The sequence below is a fragment of the Anarrhichthys ocellatus genome, unplaced genomic scaffold (genome assembly GCF_004355925.1).
Source record: "Anarrhichthys ocellatus isolate YVR2014 unplaced genomic scaffold, GSC_Weel_1.0 scaffold101, whole genome shotgun sequence".
In the NCBI taxonomy this organism is placed as follows: Eukaryota; Metazoa; Chordata; class Actinopteri; order Perciformes; family Anarhichadidae; genus Anarrhichthys; species Anarrhichthys ocellatus.
Genome location: NW_022280131.1, coordinates 769,045 through 787,113, shown reverse-complemented (window position 1 = coordinate 787,113; position 18,069 = coordinate 769,045). Strand labels below are relative to the sequence as shown.

The 18,069-nt window shown below is 42.5% G+C and overlaps 1 protein-coding gene across 6 annotated transcripts in view; it reads right to left on the bottom strand.

The window, feature by feature from the left end:
• arhgef4 (Rho guanine nucleotide exchange factor (GEF) 4) overlaps positions 1-18,069 on the bottom strand; it is a 129,157-nt gene that overhangs the window by 29,854 nt on the left and 81,234 nt on the right. For 5 of the 6 annotated variants that reach the window (XM_031875986.1, XM_031875985.1, XM_031875989.1 and 2 more), the window contains one exon: positions 14,217-14,368. In XM_031875986.1, coding sequence (XP_031731846.1) covers positions 14,217-14,368 — 152 coding nt within the window. Of the gene's footprint in view, positions 1-37; positions 1,229-14,216; positions 14,369-18,069 lie in introns of those variants that run through there. The other variant, XM_031875991.1, reaches the window with a different exon arrangement.

The following is an 18,069-nucleotide window of genomic DNA, read 5'->3' as shown; positions in this document are numbered from 1 at the left end:
TCACACAAAATGATCTTCCCTCTCCTCCGGGTTGTACCTGTGTTCTGCTTCTGCCATGTTGGACACCCATCAATCCCAGCAGCCCCGCTCTGTCCTCCTCTGCTCCTCGGTCCCTCTCTGTATCAGTTTATCTGGTCTTTTCTTCCATGCAGAATGGATGTGTAGGTGTGTGTTTGTGTGAGAGGGTGTTGGTCTGTGTGTGTGTTCTACTGGAAGGCCAGCAGGAACATCAGCACCACATTGATGATGATGAGCAGCATCATGATGAGGAATACCACCACTTTCTGTGTCTCTGGGGGGAGGTTGCAGCGCAGCATGGTGCTAAAGAATCCCAACCTCTGCCTGCTCCACCTCCCTGAGCCACTGCCGCGAGCCATCAGTCCCGTGGCTTCCTCCTCTTCCTCCTCCTCGGCACCGCTGCCCCTCCCCCGTCGTCTCTCCCTCAGCGCCGAGCCTCCACACCACACCGCGTCACCTTGTCCTCTTCCTCGACTATCTCCGTCGTCGTCCTCTGGTGCCGCTCTCCTCCTCCGCTCTGCTCCGGCGGTCGCCTCCTCTGCTTCTCCTGCCACCTTGCCGATGCCCAGCGTCGCCCCGGCCTGCCAGTGGAGGCTGGGTCAGCGTGTGTATGAATCTGCACGCAGTGAAGCTACTTGTGTGTTAGCCTACGTGCTGAGCACCCCAGCCCCCCTCCCCAACACCCCTGTCCTCCTTTACTCCCTTTCTCCTCTTTTAGGAACAGGCACCTCCCCTCTCTTTCTACCTTCTATTGCCTCCTCTTCTCTATCTTTCGGTCGGCTGTCAGGATAAAAGACGGAGGACAGGATGCTGCATCTCTCTGGCTTGCGCTCATGCCTCCTCGTCTTTCCCTCCCTCTTCTTTTTATCCGTCCGTCCCTTTGTTTTTCCGGCTCGTTCTTCTCTCTCTAGCCTACATTTACTCAGATGTTTCTACCTCTTAATCCAACTGGCCATTTGTTCTTTCTCCGGTTCTTTTGTCCTCCGTCTCAGCCCACGTTTTCTCTCCGTTAAGAATTCCTGCTAAAATGGAGCTCGGTGCTCTGCCTGGAGCTGTGTGGTCTCAGCCATCCATCTAACAACCCGGAGCACCCTCTTTTCTTTTTTTCCCCTTCCTTTCCTTTCTTTTCTGTGTGCCCACCCTTGCCTAGCTGGCAGCCAATCAGGATTCAGAGTGTGTTCAACGTATCCTGGATACCAGAGTAGTTGAGGCAGGGCCCTAGCAACCCCTGTGTGGGTGGGGGGTGGGGTGTTAGGATGCGAGGGACAGAGGGAGGGGTACGGTGGAGGCCATGCAGAATAATGGATGGATCTCAAGGGAAATAGTGTGTATATGTGTGTTTGTATGCAAACATATGCAGTGGTTTAAGGTTGAGTGCTATTTGCTGCATTCACATATACCGTACATTTTAACTGATGGAGCAAATAACAGATTGATATCAAATTTGATCGCAGACACAAAAGAAAGAAACAAATACATATGAATTACAGAAACAGGTATAGATAAGAGAGGCTTTATTTTCATCCATCTGTGTACAGTGCAGTACAGTACATACAAACAATGTGCTGCAGTAGAAGGTAGTGGTTCAGTGCCCAGGAGGTGAACCGGCACCTCTGCAGCCACACTCCGTACCATGGTCCGTGGAGCAGAGAGGTCCCAATGATGGACTCATACGATGGAGGCATTGAAGACACTGTTGTGCCTTCTTGGTGAGGGGGGTGCAGTTGCATGACCAGTTGAGGTCATCAGCAATCTGCACACCAAAAAACTTGCTACTCCTGACTTGCTCCATCTGTTCATGAGAAGAGGGAGGTGGGCAGCGTGGCATCTCTGTCTTGTCATCGAAGGTTGAGAGACATGTTGCTATCTTGACACCAGAGAGCCAGCCATTCCACCTCGCCTCTGTCTCATAGTTGGTGATGAGGTCCACTCGTGTTGTTTTATCTATGAATAATGAATAATATGATGACTGGAGTCATATTTGGCGGAGCAGTCATTGGTCATGGGGGTGTGTGCAGTCTTTCTGGTGGGCGTGTCATTCATGGCTTTGATGCGTGCATAGTAATCATTCAGTGCCTCCGGTAGGAAGGCATCGCTGTCACAGCTGTGTGGGGCGGCCTTGTAGTTAGTAATGGACGCATGTTATTTGCGTCCGTGAGTTGATTTTCCGTGCACAAATGCCCTTTGCTACCCTGATATCCCAGGACAGTTTGTTCCTACTGAGGATAAAAAATGTAAAAACACAAATATATTGTTCCATTTAGAAAAAAAGATTCAGTCCTCCAACACCTGGCCACTGTAGTTTTTATCAAATGCTACTCAAACAGGAGGAAGTAGTTGAGTACTATTTTCTTTTTAATACACATAGTGTGAAAAATGCCTGTAGTTCTTGCAGATGTTCTCTATGTCTCTGGGGGGCAGCTGCAAAATCTGGTCTTCCTTCATCCAGTGATGTGACAGTGACGTTGTTGGAGGCACTGAAGAACTACAGAGTACAGGTGCAGTAGCTGTGGAGCGCAATGCCATTTGTAGTGACTTTAACAAATATCCATTTTAAAGCCACTGGAGGGCGAACGGGAGAACTTGTTCGGACGCGTGTTCCACAAACATTTAATGTCCACTGCGCTGTCTTTCTTTAGATCTGTTGATCCTTTTATTTAAATACATATTGACACCGTACCAGAATACAGGATACTTTACATGGACACAATACCTTGACACGACTCGTTGACACGACACCTTGACACGGTCAAAAACTGTTAGCTTCCCGTCCACACACACACCTGATCCTCATTACCAGGCACTTGCATATATGCACATTTAGGTTAAGGTGCCACCCACTGTTCAATGTCAGGACTGCATGTGTACACACCCCATGTTTCCCTCAAAGACATAAGAAAACAACAAAAACTACATTTTGGCTCCAACACACCGGCCCCTAATTGTTAATGGCAGGAGGGCATAAACAATTTAATAGATATTTATACAATGGAGCCAATAAATCCATAATAAAATGAATAAACAAAACAAACAAAAACCCCAAATTCTCCTAAGGGTAAGAGGTCACTAATAACTTTGTTATGTTTCAGCTTCTTGTAGAAGACAAAGTTTGGTCACTGGCCTGTCCAGCGTGCTAGTCTTGGTTTGCACTCATGCAGATCGCACCAGTCCTTTCCTGTCTGGATAGGTCTCTAGAACTTTTCTGAGTAACCAGGAACTACGTGGAGCTGTAGCATCTGCAACAAGTACAATGTCTCCCGGAACAAGACTTCGTCTCTCCTTACTCCACCTTTGGCGCTCCTGTAGCAAAGGCAAGTATTCTTTTAGCCAGCGCTTCCAAAAAAGGTCGGAGATGTACTGTACTTGTCTCCATCTTCTTTTGATATAGAGGTCTGTCTTCTCAAACATTCCAGGTGGTAAGACTGGTTTTCTTTTCATTGTCAGCAGGTGGTTGGGTGTAAGAGCTTCTAGATCATTGGTATCTCCAGATAACTTGGTGATAGGGCGGTCATTTAAAATGGCTTCGACCTCACACAGAACAGTATGCAATCCCTCGTCACTCAGGGTTTGTTGATGTAAGACTGATGTTAGTATCCGTCTAAACATCCTTATGATGCGCTCCCATACACCTCCATGATGAGAAGCCGTTGGTATGTTGAAGCTCCACTTTATTCCTTCCTGTAGAAAAGCCGCTTGTATCTTCCTGTGATTTAAAGCAGCAAGAGCTTTTTTCAACTCCCTTTCGGCACCAACAAAGTTGGTTCCATTGTCAGATCTTAAGTGAGAGACTTGTCCTCTTCTACAAACAAACCTGCGTAAAGCATTTATACATGAGTCAGTATCCAAAGAGTAGGCAACTTCCAAGTGGACTGCTCTACATGCCATACATGTAAATATGACTCCATAGCGTTTTTCAAGGTTACGTCCTCTTTTGATCTCAACTGGCCCAAAATAATCAACTCCGAAGTTGGTGAATGGAGGCAGATCAGGAACGAGTCTTTCAATAGGCAAGTCTGCCATTTTTTGCTCACACAACTTCCCTTTATGGTGCTTACAGAAGCCACAGTTGGACAGGATCTTTCTTGTTGCTGCATTAGCACTTGTAATCCAGTATTTCCTCCGTAATCTGGAGAGAACATGGTTTCTTCCACCATGGCCCACCTGTTCGTGAATGTGCTTTAATATTAGAGTGGATACATGCTGGGTTTTGAATAGGATGACCGGATGTTTTGTCTCCTCAGGCATGGCTGCCTTACTCAATCTCCCTCCAACTCTAAGCAATCCATCTTTCAGAACCGGGTCCAGCTTGTAAATGGTGCTATCCTTTTTCACTTCACGTTTGCCAGATGTTAACGCCTCTAATTCCTCATGGAACCTTTCCTGCTGAGTTAATCGAAGGAACGATTTTTCTGCTCCTGAAAGATCATCTGGAGTCAAACTCTGTCCCCTTAACACAGCTTTAATTTGGTGCATTTCCTGTTCCAATTTGTTGCCATTCATGTCTGTATCTTCATGACTCATTTGTTTCCTTTTTTGACTCATTTCCAGTAGAGCTTTTCTTATTTTCAGAATCCATGCTACTGACCTCTTCAACCTTTTCCAGTCAGAAAAGTATGTTATCAGTTGATGGGTGGCATTTGGTGCCTCTTCAACAATCACTGCGTTGGTTATTAGTTCCTTTTTGACCTCTGGGTCATCAGCAGCAATGTTGGAATCAAAGCTGCGAGCAGGCCACTCCTCCACTGCTTTCCACAGAAAGTCAGGTCCATCAATCCATCTTCTGTTGGTCATCAAATGGTCCATCTTGAATCCCCTTGAGGCTTGATCGGCAGGATTCTGTGTGGTAGGAACATATCTCCACTGTGAGACATCAGTTGCTCCTCGGATGGTAGATATCCTGTTCGCCACAAAGGTTTGGAATCTCTTGTCCTCGTTTCTGATATACTTTAAAACTGAAGTACTATCAGTCCAGAAACATGACTTTTCAAGTTGAAGCTATAATTCTGCTCTAAGCATCATGTCCACTCGAACAGCAAGAACGGCAGCAGTAGGTTCCAAAAGAGGAATTGTCACTTGCTTTATTGGTGCCACTCTGGCTTTGCCTAGCATGAAAGAGACATGAGTCTTGTTGTAGCTATTCTGCATCCTGATATGTCACAGTGCCATATCCACTTTCACTGGCATCCGAGAAGTGGTGTAACTGTCCATGAATGGGGTTTTCAAAATCTGTCTGTTTGAGGCATCTATTTACCTTGAATGCTGTCACTCTTTCCAGGTCTCTCAACCATTGGATCCACTGCTGTTGGAGAGTTGGGGAGATCTGATCATCCCATCTATAGTTCTTCCTACAGAGATCCTGTAATATGAGTTTAACTGGAAGTGTGAGTGGTGCCAGGAATCCCAAAGGATCATAAACTGAGCTGACCATGGATAGAATCCCACGTCTAGTATGAGGCTGTTCCTTGAGTGACATCTTGAACTTGAAAGTGTCTGTCTCGACACACCAATGAAGACCAAGGGCTCTCTCAACCGGCAGTTGGTCTCTGTCCAAATCCAGCTCATGCAGGTTCTTAGATTTGTGCTCATCTGGAATGGATAGCAATACTCCACGATTGTTGCTAATCCATTTTGTCAAATGGAATCCTCCCTTATGACAAACGGCTGTCAAATTCCGGACCATTTCAACAGCCTCCTCCTCAGATGGCAAGCTCTTCAGACAGTCATCCATGTAAAAGTTTCTATTGACTGTGTCAATTACCTCGGCAGGGAAACTGTTCTGGTTATCTTCTGCAGCCTTCCGGAGTGCGTAACAAGCACAACTGGGTGAAGACACTGCCCCAAACAGATGCACAGTCATCCTGTATTCCACAAGTTCTTGCTTAAGATTGCCTTCAGGCCACCACAAGAACCGAAGAAAATCCACATCTTTCTGTGCCACTTTGACTTGATGGAACATGGCTTGAACATCAGTCATCAAAGCCACGGGTTCCTGTCTAAATCTTGTGAGGACTCCTAACAAAGAACTGGTGAGGTAAGGGCCTTGTAAAAGTTCACTGTTGAGAGATTTTCCTCTGAACTCAGCTCCACAATGAAATACAACACGAAGAGTTCCTTTCTTAGGATGGTACACTCCATGGTGTGGAATATACCATACCTTTCCATCAGAATGTTCCAGCTGATGTTTAGGCACACGTTCAGCATACCTCTTACAGATAACATCATTGAGAAAGTTGGTGTATTCCTGATGGAACTTCTCATTTCTTTCAAACTTTTTCTTCAATCCAAGAATGCGCTGCTTGGCAACACATTGATTGTTTGGCAGCGAGACCTCTTCTTTCTTGAAGGGAAGGTTCAAGCTACAGTGCCCATCATGAAGCTTGACTGAATGTTTCATGATTTCCATGAATTTCACATCATCCCTTGACATCTCCATTTTGACTTCTGATGTTCTTTCATTAAAATCATGGTTGTACTGATTATTCAGCAATTCCTCCAGGTTTTGTATGGAAATCCTGTTGACAGTAGCAGCGGGGTAGCCACTCTCACACCACTTAGCACTGCATCCTTGAACGGGACCATTAATAACCCACCCCAACAGGGTCCTAATGGCATAAGGTCCGTTTCCATGGCTGTTGATTACTTCCCAAGGCTCAAGCATTTTGGAGGCGTTGGTACCTATCAACAACTCCACGTCAGTTTGAATGCTAGGAACACCAACACCATCCAAGTATGGCCACTTTGCCAACTCCTCTTTTTTGATGAGGTTATCAGTGCTTACAGGCATCTTCTTCTGGGTATAGACCTCTGGTAAATCATAGAATCTTTTCCCGGTGAGACTTGAAATCTCCAAATCAGTCAATATATAGCTGGAAACTGTTGCTCCCGAGCCCATGGTTCTTAAGTGGATTTGGGTTTTCCGTCCATTCAGATTAAGCCTCCTCATCAGGTTTTCAGAACAAAATGTTGCTGTACTGCCTGGATCTAGAAAAGCATATGTCTGTATGACTTTGTCTCCCTTATTGGATTTCACCTGTATTGGTAAGATGGATAGAATCCCATCACTGTTACCGGCCCCTGTAGGACCACATGTGTGTAGAGAAACATGTGCGCTACTCAATGATGGTTCTTTTGGCAATTTTGAGTCTGTGTTGACTACTTTCTCTCTTTGGCGGATGTGAAGAACACTGGGATGGTTTAGACTGCACACCTTGCAAGTCAAGCGCTTATCGCAATCCTTGCTCCTATGCCCAATGCGAAGGCAGCCAAAACAGATTCCATTATCCTTAAGCAAGTTAATCTTGTCCCTATGTGTCTTCTCTTCCAATCGTGGACACATCTCCAGTGTGTGACCTTGAGAACAACACAAACAAAAGCTGGTGTTCTTTGCAGATGAACTATTTGCTTGTTTATCATGATTTAACCTTCTTGGTTCCTCAATGGCCGGGGTTTCAACAGTAACAGAAGTTGCAAAACTGTTTCCTTTGAATCTTGGCTTCCATTCTGCTTTGATCTTGTTCACATTTTTGTTTACTGTTTGAAGTGGTGTATTCTGATTGTCTCCAAAGATTGGGTCAGACAATATTTTGACTTCACCCTCGATGAATATGACAATATCATTGAAGTTTGCCCTGCGATTGAGGTTTTGCAGTAGCTCACATACAGAGATTCTCCATTTTTCTCTTAGTTTGTATGGAAGCTTCAGAATCACTGCTCTCATATTCGCTGGCATATCCAGTTCTTTCATGTACTGTATGTCCTCCATTGCATTACAACACTCACGCAAAAAGAGGGCATAGGCTTGGAGAGATTTGACATCCTCAGACTTCACTAAAGGCCAGCAGAGGGCTTTCTCCATATATGTTGCAGTAACTTTGTGTTCATTCCCAAAGTGTTCCTGTAGCAGATCCTTAGCTGTAGTATAGCCTCTGTCTGGAGCCATATGCTGACAACTACGCACTAGCTCTTTTGGTTGACCTCTTGTGTACTTATCCAAAACATACAGACAGACAGTCTCCTCTGTTGCTTGCTTTACTCTCCACACAATGTTCAAAGGCTCTGATAAACGTTCTGTACTGCAGAGGATCCCCATCAAAAAATGGAATTTCTCTTGGTGGTAGTAAATGAGAGGCCTGTTGTTGAATAAGCAACGTTGTTATTTCATTTTGCCTTTGCAGTAGGTTGCAGGGAGCCGGTGTTTCATCATTTCCTTTATGAGCAAGTTGAGACTGAATGCCACCTGGATTTGTTAGCTGCACGTGAGGATGATCCATGCGAGGTTTGCGTGATGTATTTACTGGTTTCAGTTGACAGACCGTGCTGTTGTCATGTGTTGCATTCCTATATGCATACTGTTGTTGTTGTTGTATAGGTGGTTGTTGTTGCAAGTCCACAGATGTTGGTTGATATGCTTTGGCATGTCGGTTGAGCGTGGTAGAGACTTCCTTTAACCTTGCTCCTTTTTCAAAGTATGATTCCATTCCATCTGATTGTGTGTTTGAGAAAGCTTGGTGACTAGAGGCCTTAAATACTGCTAATTTAGCAGCAACAGCTGCCATTTCTGTGTCAACCTCCAGTCTTTCCTTTTTCTTTCTCAGCAACTCCGATTGCTTTTCCAGCTCGTGCTTCTCCTTTAAGGCTGCAGCGCAAGTTTCAAGTGCTGCTCTCTCTGCCTCTATCTGAATCCGTACAGATGAAGATTTGCTGGTTCTTGAACTGGTGTGACTTTTTCTGCTCAATTTCTCAATAGAAACATTTGTTTCCACATTGGAAATGCTGTCACTGGGTTTGACTTCACTCTCAAAAGCATCATCATTTTCATCAGGTTTGGAAATGTCTGCATTAGACAACCACTTATTCACAATATCAGTAAAATCATTAACACTCAACATTTTTGCTTTGAACCATATCTCATGTTTGTCCTTTTCTTCATGAGATAATATTTGTGACAGAGATTGATGTTGTTCCTTTGCTTCATTGCAAAGAGTTGTGTATTTATCAAAAGTACATTGCGCCTCTGTTTTATATTCTCTGTCATGCATTAGGTCTTGAATCGTCCTTTTAAGGTCAGAAGCTTTGTTTAGTTTGGCCTTCCGAACCTTTTGTAGCTTGTCCAGTTTACCCATTAATGCCTTTTGTGTCAGTTTAGTAGGACGTTTACTGACAGGTTGTGTTTCCTTTTCACCATTGGCCGTGCTGGGATTGACCTGTGTTCCAGCCACGGTTGGCTCATTAACTCATACCTCTGTCCATTCAGAGTGTCCATTGGTCTGAAATCGTAGCTTGATGGTCCAATTCGATTTCAAAGCAACCACAACTTTCCAGCGATGTCTATTCGATAAGCTGTTGAATCACGTGATGTTGATCAGCTGTTGAATCCAGCAATGTCCAGCGATGTCTACTCGATCATCTGTTGAATCCAGCGATGCCGATCAGCCTGAATCCAGCGATGTAGTCGTCAGCTGTTCACTCTAGCGATGTCGATCAGCTGTTCAATCCAGCGTTGTCCATCAGCTGTTCACTCTAGCGATGTCAATCAGCTGTTGAATCCATCGATGTCGATCAGCTGGTCAATTCAACGAACGACGATCCATACAAGTTCAAATGAAGCCAGTTTTTGACTTAATTGTAGTGACTTTAACAAATATCCATTTTAAAGCCACTGGAGGGCGAACGGGAGAACTTGTTCGGACGCGTGTTCCACAAACATTTAATGTCCACTGCGCTGTCTTTCTTTAGATCTGTTGATCCTTTTATTTAAATACATATTGACACCGTACCAGAATACAGGATACTTTACATGGACACAATACCTTGACACGACTCGTTGACACGACACCTTGACACGGTCAAAAACTGTTAGCTTCCCGTCCACACACACACCTGATCCTCATTACCAGGCACTTGCATATATGCACATTTAGGTTAAGGTGCCACCCACTGTTCAATGTCAGGACTGCATGTGTACACACCCCATGTTTCCCTCAAAGACATAAGAAAACAACAAAAACTACATTTTGGCTCCAACACCATTGAAAAATGTCCTTATTTTTTCACGTGTTTTTGCAAACTAGTAACGTATCAAACAGAAAAAATGGTGTCAGACGTGAAAATATGCCGGGGTGTAGAGCCACCATATTTTCACATCTTAGTTGGGGAAATAGTTGGGGTGAACTGATTGGACATCCACACAAACGTTCGAAAACTTTCCCTTTGTAGGAAAGGTTGCGTTAGTAAGTGATCTATTTGCAGTGCGGACATTTGAAACAATCGTTCCAAGAAAAAAACTGTACAAAAACTGTTAAACTTCTTTTTAAACTGTTAAAAGAATGTAAACTTATCCTTTTCTTTTATTTTCTTTTACAACAAATGGAGTTCTTTGGCTCAGAGGAATAAGATACACGAGGGCTGTTTGGACACCCGCATACTACTTTTAATTAATATAATTATTGTTGGTCAGGGTCTTTGTTGAAAGCATGTGAAACATAGGATATTGCAGTATTATCCTTTGATGATAGATCATGTTGCATTTCAATAAACATTTCCAAGATATTTGATTATTTATTTCGAAGGGTATTGTTATTTACTTTGATTAATGTTCAATTATAGTGTCTATTAAGAAACTACATTTTCAATGATTTGCTAAAGCAAAAAGCAACATGCAGAAGAAGTGTCAGTACTTTCCCCTGCCCTGAGTAGTGTCTGCTGATGTTCTGGCAGCATACTGCATATCAGCTTTACCAGTCAGAGGGTTAGGCCAACTATACTGCTCATTTTTTCCTTAATGCCCCTGTTTCACCTCACCCTCAGAGTAAAGATATTTTGGCGGATTAGCAGTAGCATTTCCTATGATTATCCTGCCTGTGTATTCGCAAACTAGCTTGCAGCAACTAGCAACTAAAGTCCCTAGTTTCCTTTTTCCTCCCACAGTCACCAAACCTTTAAGTCTCCATTCTCTGAGTCTCACTCTTCTGAGCAGCAAAGACAGTCAGAAACCACACAGCACCAGTTTGTGTCACACACACACACACACACACACACACACACACACACACACACACACACACATATTTGAACTTCGTATGGTTCTAGAAGATAACAGACATGCTGAACCACAGGATGGCAGCAAAGCGCCGGTCTGTTTGAAAACTGGCTGATTTGCAGCAGTTGCCTGAATACCCATTTTGATTGGCTGTCGATCTGTCACTATCAACCAACCCAACAGAATAGACCAAATGCAGCTGAAAGAGGGAGAAGAATAACTGATTTCATATCTGGATCCAGTGACGGACTACTACACCACAAGGCAGACAGAATAAATGGTTTTAAAATCACCAAATCAAGACCGGACTGGTTATTTTCATTTCTGTCTAATGTGAAGACTGAAAAGAATGTCAAAATTGATCAGTGGGAACATTATTATTACATTACAAACAGGTGCCTGCTGTTACTGGTCACTACAAGCAACTCTTTCCAAACTACCTGCAGTGATTGATGATGTAAAAACATAAAAGGGTTTGCTTACTCAACTCAATTTAATTGTTGCATTTATTCAGTTTTAATGGGGACGGCTTGGGTATGCCTTTTCCATGTTCAACAGTTTTCTTCTATCCAACAATGGGCCCTAATGCAGTGATATTCTCATAAATTCGTCATATATTTTCTAGTAAAAGAAAAACTCCAGAGTCAACTCCAGATGCACCAAACGTTCTGAACCATCCAGATCTGCTCTTACCGGGTGTGCTGAATGATGGATGTTACTTGATCATAAATTGGAGGGGTGTGACTGGTTGTCTATTATTAGCCTTGGCCTAAACACTCTAGCAGCTGTAGTGTGGTGTGCAAAAACCCTGGCACATGCCCAACAATTGGTGAGATGCCACCAAAATAAGGTGCTAGAAGACGAAGAAGAAATTCAGCAGTAGTGAAATGGAGGTTCTGTTAAATAAACTTGAACAAAGAAAACATGGTTTTCTACAGCATCAGTCCTGGCGTTACAGGAATCTCATCTATTTGATGGTATTCATACATTCTTTATGTTCCTTAAATTTGTTGGAAAAACAATTTGTGGACTGCGAAAACAAGATGTATTGGTCTTATCTTGGTAAGAGTGCTCTTGACCACTCGTAACATTTTTGTTCTTACATAAGAGAAAAATAAAACTAAGAAAGCACTGGCGATCCCAGAAATCAATGGGCACTAATAAAATAAGAGCAAATTATGTATTCGTAAGGGGCAAATCTTTCACTGACACACACTGCTACTATCATTATTAGTAGTAGTGGCATTGTTACTGCTATTAAGGCAAAGGGAGCATTGACTAGTCCTTTACTGAGGCCATGCTCTTCTTCCCTTGCTACCATTATAACACTGAATTTTCTATTTCCTGTCAGTTCAGTTCAGCTAAGAGTAACCGTGACGCTGGTGTGAAACCATTAAGTCTAGCAACTAACAGTGCAAACAATGGCAACAGGGCAAAGTGTTTTCCTGAGCACAGGTAGCACCCACCGGAGGGTATACCAAGGGCATAGGACACACACACGCGCACACACACACACACACACACACACACACACACACACACACACACTGTCCCTGTGCATCAGAATTATCTGAAACTGACAGCTATCTGTGAGGTGACTGGAGAAGACAGTGTGTGTCCACTGTGATGTCTCCAGCTCAGTCGTCTTCACTGCAGAGATTTTACACACAGAACCTTTATGATGATTAACGATATATATATATATGCACAGTATTAGAAGACAAAACAAAACTATTGACGCTCTGTTGTGTCATTCTCTATTTCAGTGGTTCCCAAACTTTTTCTGTCAAGACCCCCTTTGATGATATAGGAACATTGTAAGCCCTCCCACCGCACCCGACCCCACCCACCCCAAATGGGTCATACCTTCTTTGTTTTGAATTAAATGCATTATAATATATAAACTCTATAAAATATTTGTTTTTCTTTCTAAAATAAGTACATATCACTTCACTTTTGGTTTACTGAAAGAAAAATTGCAATAGTAAAATCAATTTCCAAAAAGATTGGACTTTAGATTGCTTTCAATTAGTGCTTTCAGACATATTAATTGCATTACATTCTACGCGCGCAAACATGCCACTCCCCTTGGGGCTAAGCCCCCCCTGTCTTTCAATCCTAGAAACGCCCCTGGGTGCAACCATATCATATAGTGCCCTATCTTTACAACTTGTTTGCAATTGTATTTGTTATAATTTTATTTTATATTGTATTTGTTAACGGTGTGTGCTGATGAAGCTGTGTAGTTCCACTGTGCCCCCCCAGTGGATGTAGCCACTTTATTCGAGGTGGTGAAGTTAACATTCATGTGGACAATAAACCACACAATGGTGAGAATTATACCTGATCAGAAGTGATTTTGTTTTATAGGGTCGATTTTCTCTTGAAATATTATGACGTTATTCTTACTGTTTTTTCAAAATATTATTTTTTTTATTCTTGACATCTCAGCGAACAGATATATGGGAAATGTTCTGAATGTGCAGAGAATTTTTTAAAGAGCAGAAATATTGTTGAAACACAATTTATAAATCAATTCAAATGAATCATCATTGAGGTAAAAAGGTTCCACGTGCACATTTAAAGAGGTTAGAGACACAAAAGAGGAGGGAAGATGATAAATCATGACTACATCTAAGTTGACTCAGAGAGATAATATTAATTGAGAAAATTGAGATAACATTAATTGAGAAGAGTTGATAGAGTTGAGGAGAAAAATTATCTGAAAGCATTACTGAATGCCTGCGAGCCTTACTGCATTATGTTCCATTATATTTTTAAATTTTCAATTGTCAATTGTACCATAATGCAGGAAATGAGAGTGTGAAGTGACAGTCAAAATGTCCTGGGGGAAGATCCCAGACCTCGTTTATGTGCATCTGCACCAAACCAGTTTTGTATCTAAACCATATCACAGCTCAAACCTAAACAATAACACATTTCGAGCTGCTCTTAAAAACATTAAACATGGCAGCAGAAACTAAAAAGCCACTATGGCATGCGCAAATATAGAATCATTTGAAATATGATACATTCACATAACAATTCTGCATGAAGTTGCTTTCGAAATATTTGATCTAAAACAACTTATTCTGGGCCAATCACGGTGCTTCTAACCATAACCCTGGTGGAATTTAGACCACACCTCAATGCTGCCTACCTCATTGATGGCCAGCTGCTCTCCTCCGCCTCCTCCCGGGTGTCCAAAACGATGTCCAGAGCTGCGAAACTCTTCATACAGCAGATCCACTTCGCTACCGAGCTCGTCCCCAAAGCCCCCCTTCTCTGATGCCCCGTCAGGTACAACCACCGCTGAGACAGGGACAAAAACATCAGACAGTGTGGTTAACTGATTTACACACGTGTTGAGTTTGTGACCCAGCCTGAAACTGTGGGTGTTTAACCAATTGATATTCTTCATAAGCAGGTCGGGGTTCAATGCCATACACACACATACATAAAGTATATTCACAAATACATAATTCAGTACTAACTGTATGGTTGAAGACAAGAACAGCCTGTCTTTTTAAGAGTCCCAATAACATGGGACAGTAACTGACAGAGGCAATAATGAATATCTGTCGGTGGGACAAAATTCTCTGGGTTGAAAAAAAAAAAGACTGAAGGCAACAAAAAATCAATATGATAATCATAAACTTTATCCATAGCTGCAGAGTCCTTAACATACAAGATAACAAAAAACAACACAATTTTAAGCCATGTATCAAAGTGTGGAGTTTGTGCTTTTCCCTATTCTTTATGATGTGACCTGAATCCCTGAAAGTTTGAGCTGGTCAGAATTACTTTTGATATTTAAAATAATGAACAATTATATAAGACGTAACAAATTGAATAGATATATCAGTATTTAAATGATTGGTAGCTGTAGAGGGGGCTTTTAAATGGAATCATAAATATCATTATCATTATGACCTCAAACAGAGACAGGCAGACTCTGATCTATAGCTCGGCAGGCTGTGTCCTTACTCTCATTGGCTGTCGGGACAATCAGCTGGGAGACAGACACAGTGACAGTGCAGCTGAGCACTGGGTAGGGGTAGACACTCAGTCACTGCATGTTACTGTGCTGTGAAATAACCACAGCGAAGAAACCTAGAACTCAGGCTGTGACATCATCCCATCATCTGACAACCCCTCTGCAGCAGGACAGTGCTTCTTAAGATTCTTAATAGGAACTATTCCTAAATAGTTTGAAAAGTGGGCAAACAGCTTTTTTTCTGAAATATTGTCTTTCTATTGAACAGACATCATTAATCAGAAAAAAAACTCACTGGATCAGCAACCTCCCTCATTAAAATTCCAAGAGTGACAGACAGGATGGTAGCCATTGTTTTGCATGGCTTTCGGCCATTTGGTACACTAAATAAGAATGGGTATGATGTAGACCAGGGGTCTTCAATTAAAATTCCAAAATGTCCAGATTGAGAAAATCTCCTCGGACAAAGGTCCGGAACATAACAATAATATCTAACTTGCGCTATTTAGTGCCATATATATATATATTGAAGTAGCCTAGTAGTAGTAACAATGTCTCTGTGTAGTCAACAACTGTCAAATCAAATAAAGAAAGCACACATCAATTATATTTTAACAATTGTTATCCTCAGTTTTCAAATTTAACTGGATGGATTATAAATAATACATAGAAATACATAAATAAATGTTCTCTCATTTCAAGTAAAATAAGGGCTGGATTAAAGAATAACTGACATAACAGAAAGCTTTTCAAAAATGTGCATCTTTAAAATAAAGTACTTCATTTTAGAAAAATCTATTTCACTGAATTGTCCTGCAGCTTTAAATTCAGTTCATTCGGGTGTGAAGTGATGTCAATAAAAAAGCCACGATATTATATTTTTCTCATCTTCTAACAAGAGAAATCAGTGAGCATGGACTTTATCTGTGGTTATTAAACCACTTGTTTCAGCTCTATTCTCTCTGTTAACATCATTGTTGGTCAGTGAATTAACGTGTTAGATTCTGATCATATTGGGCTCTGAGGTTTATTTTCTGTGTCTTCATTTAGATGTGAGAGGATATGTTTGTTCAAAAGAGTTGTGCTTTGCCTCGTAGTGGCGCTTCATATTACCGCTTTTAATAATCGTCACGGTCTCTGAACATATGAGACACACTGGTTTTAAACTGTCCGTGTGAAGAATTAACCTATAAGAGTCTGTTCATTCTTGGTTAAAGACTCTGGTCTCTCTGGTCTCTTTGACCACTTTTCTCTCTTTGGAGAACGTCATGTGAAATAACTTCTCTGACTCACGTATTATTCTCCTGCTCTTCCTTCTCTTTCCTCGTCTCTCCCCCGTGTGTGTACATCTCACTCGAATCAGGAAACGTGTCAGAATACCCATATTTGATTGGCTGAGCTGTATCACGTGATGTGATTTACGCTGCATTGGTCAGTGCATTTCCTGCACCGCTGAACAAGTGCCGTGAAGGATGAAAAAGCTGCGCCGGTTAAAATAGAAGCGCTCTGTCGATTTTAGGTCCTGGGTCCGGATACAACGGCGTCTGGGTCCGGATCCGGACCGGGGTCCGCCAATTGGCGACCCCTGATGTAGACTGACTGTCAGGTTGGCTCATGCAAAGAATGACAACAGATAACCAACAAATGTCATTTGAATTCCTTACAACCAATCTGAAGCTGTTTTTCCTATTCAAATGATTACAAACCACAGTTACAATGTTATAGCTCGAGCTTTCATATGTTCATATAAATGAAGACTTGTTACATTGAGTGTAACATTATCCTGAGTAAATTATTCCATTCTGTGAGGTTTGAACAAAGGAGGCTTTGTGTTTCCTCCCATCACAGAAACATCCTCTCAAGTGTTTGTGGCTACCTGGCTGATGAGCTAAAAATACACTTGCTGTCACACCTCATCATAAGCGTCACCATTGGCTGCCTCGCCAACAGCTGTTGCCATGGAGGACGTATCTGTTGTAACAAATCACCGTGGAGACGGAGATAGGAATGGAAGAGAACATAGAGCTATGAAAGAACGCACAATAAGATGCAGTTGGGCAGCAGTAAGGATATTTTACTGAAGGTGTAGGTGACTATCGGCAACTTAAAATGAGTCACAGAGAGGCTGAGTAGGGGAGACTAACCAGCAGACGCGCTGACAGTCAATTATTCACAGATCCAGTGGCTGAGTTTTGTGGTTTTATTTGTAGACAACAAATAAACTTTTGCATTGGATAACACACATTCATAAACGTTCAAAATACTTTCTCCTCCTTCTCAACAGCGATCAACAGCTGATAATAGTAGTGTAAATAGCGTAAATAGTGTAAATAGCGGTCAGAAAAAATAAGACTCCCTCTCTCACCCCCTCTCCTTCCATTCATCCAACTAAACTATGGAACAGCATGTGTCCCCATTGCTATCCCCAACACCAGGTGACTCAATTACCGGAAGTGACAAAAAAGGGTGTACAAAATGGCACAGGCCATACCTGGCTCCTACAGAAGGTATTGACCTCGAACAGCAGCATGTTACACATCACATAACCCAATGTACTGTAACATCATCATCACTGCCTTCATCGCGGCCGTCGAGGTTTCGGGTTGTGCCCTCATGGGGGCAGTGTAGAACACCCTGACCGGTGGTGTGTGATGCTGTGTAGAGAGATGGAGGTGCTCCAGGTATCGACTGGCCTTTATTCATGTGCAGAGAGTCTATAGCAGCATGGAGGGGTGAACGGAGGGACACCACATGAATTCTCCAACAAGGCACTGCTCTGCCTGCCAACTCGAACATCAATTGCATTATGGCATAACTCTTTCTACATTACCAATACAACGATAAATGTGCAACATTGCCCTACAGTACAACAATGACACACAGTCATGGCATGCTTTTCCCCCCCATTGACCAACTACAGTCCCCCCTCCATCAGTGTACATGCATTGTTATGAACACTGATGCCTTCTCGATCCCTCCTAGTAGAATGCACACAGCAGACAGACATGGCAGCTTT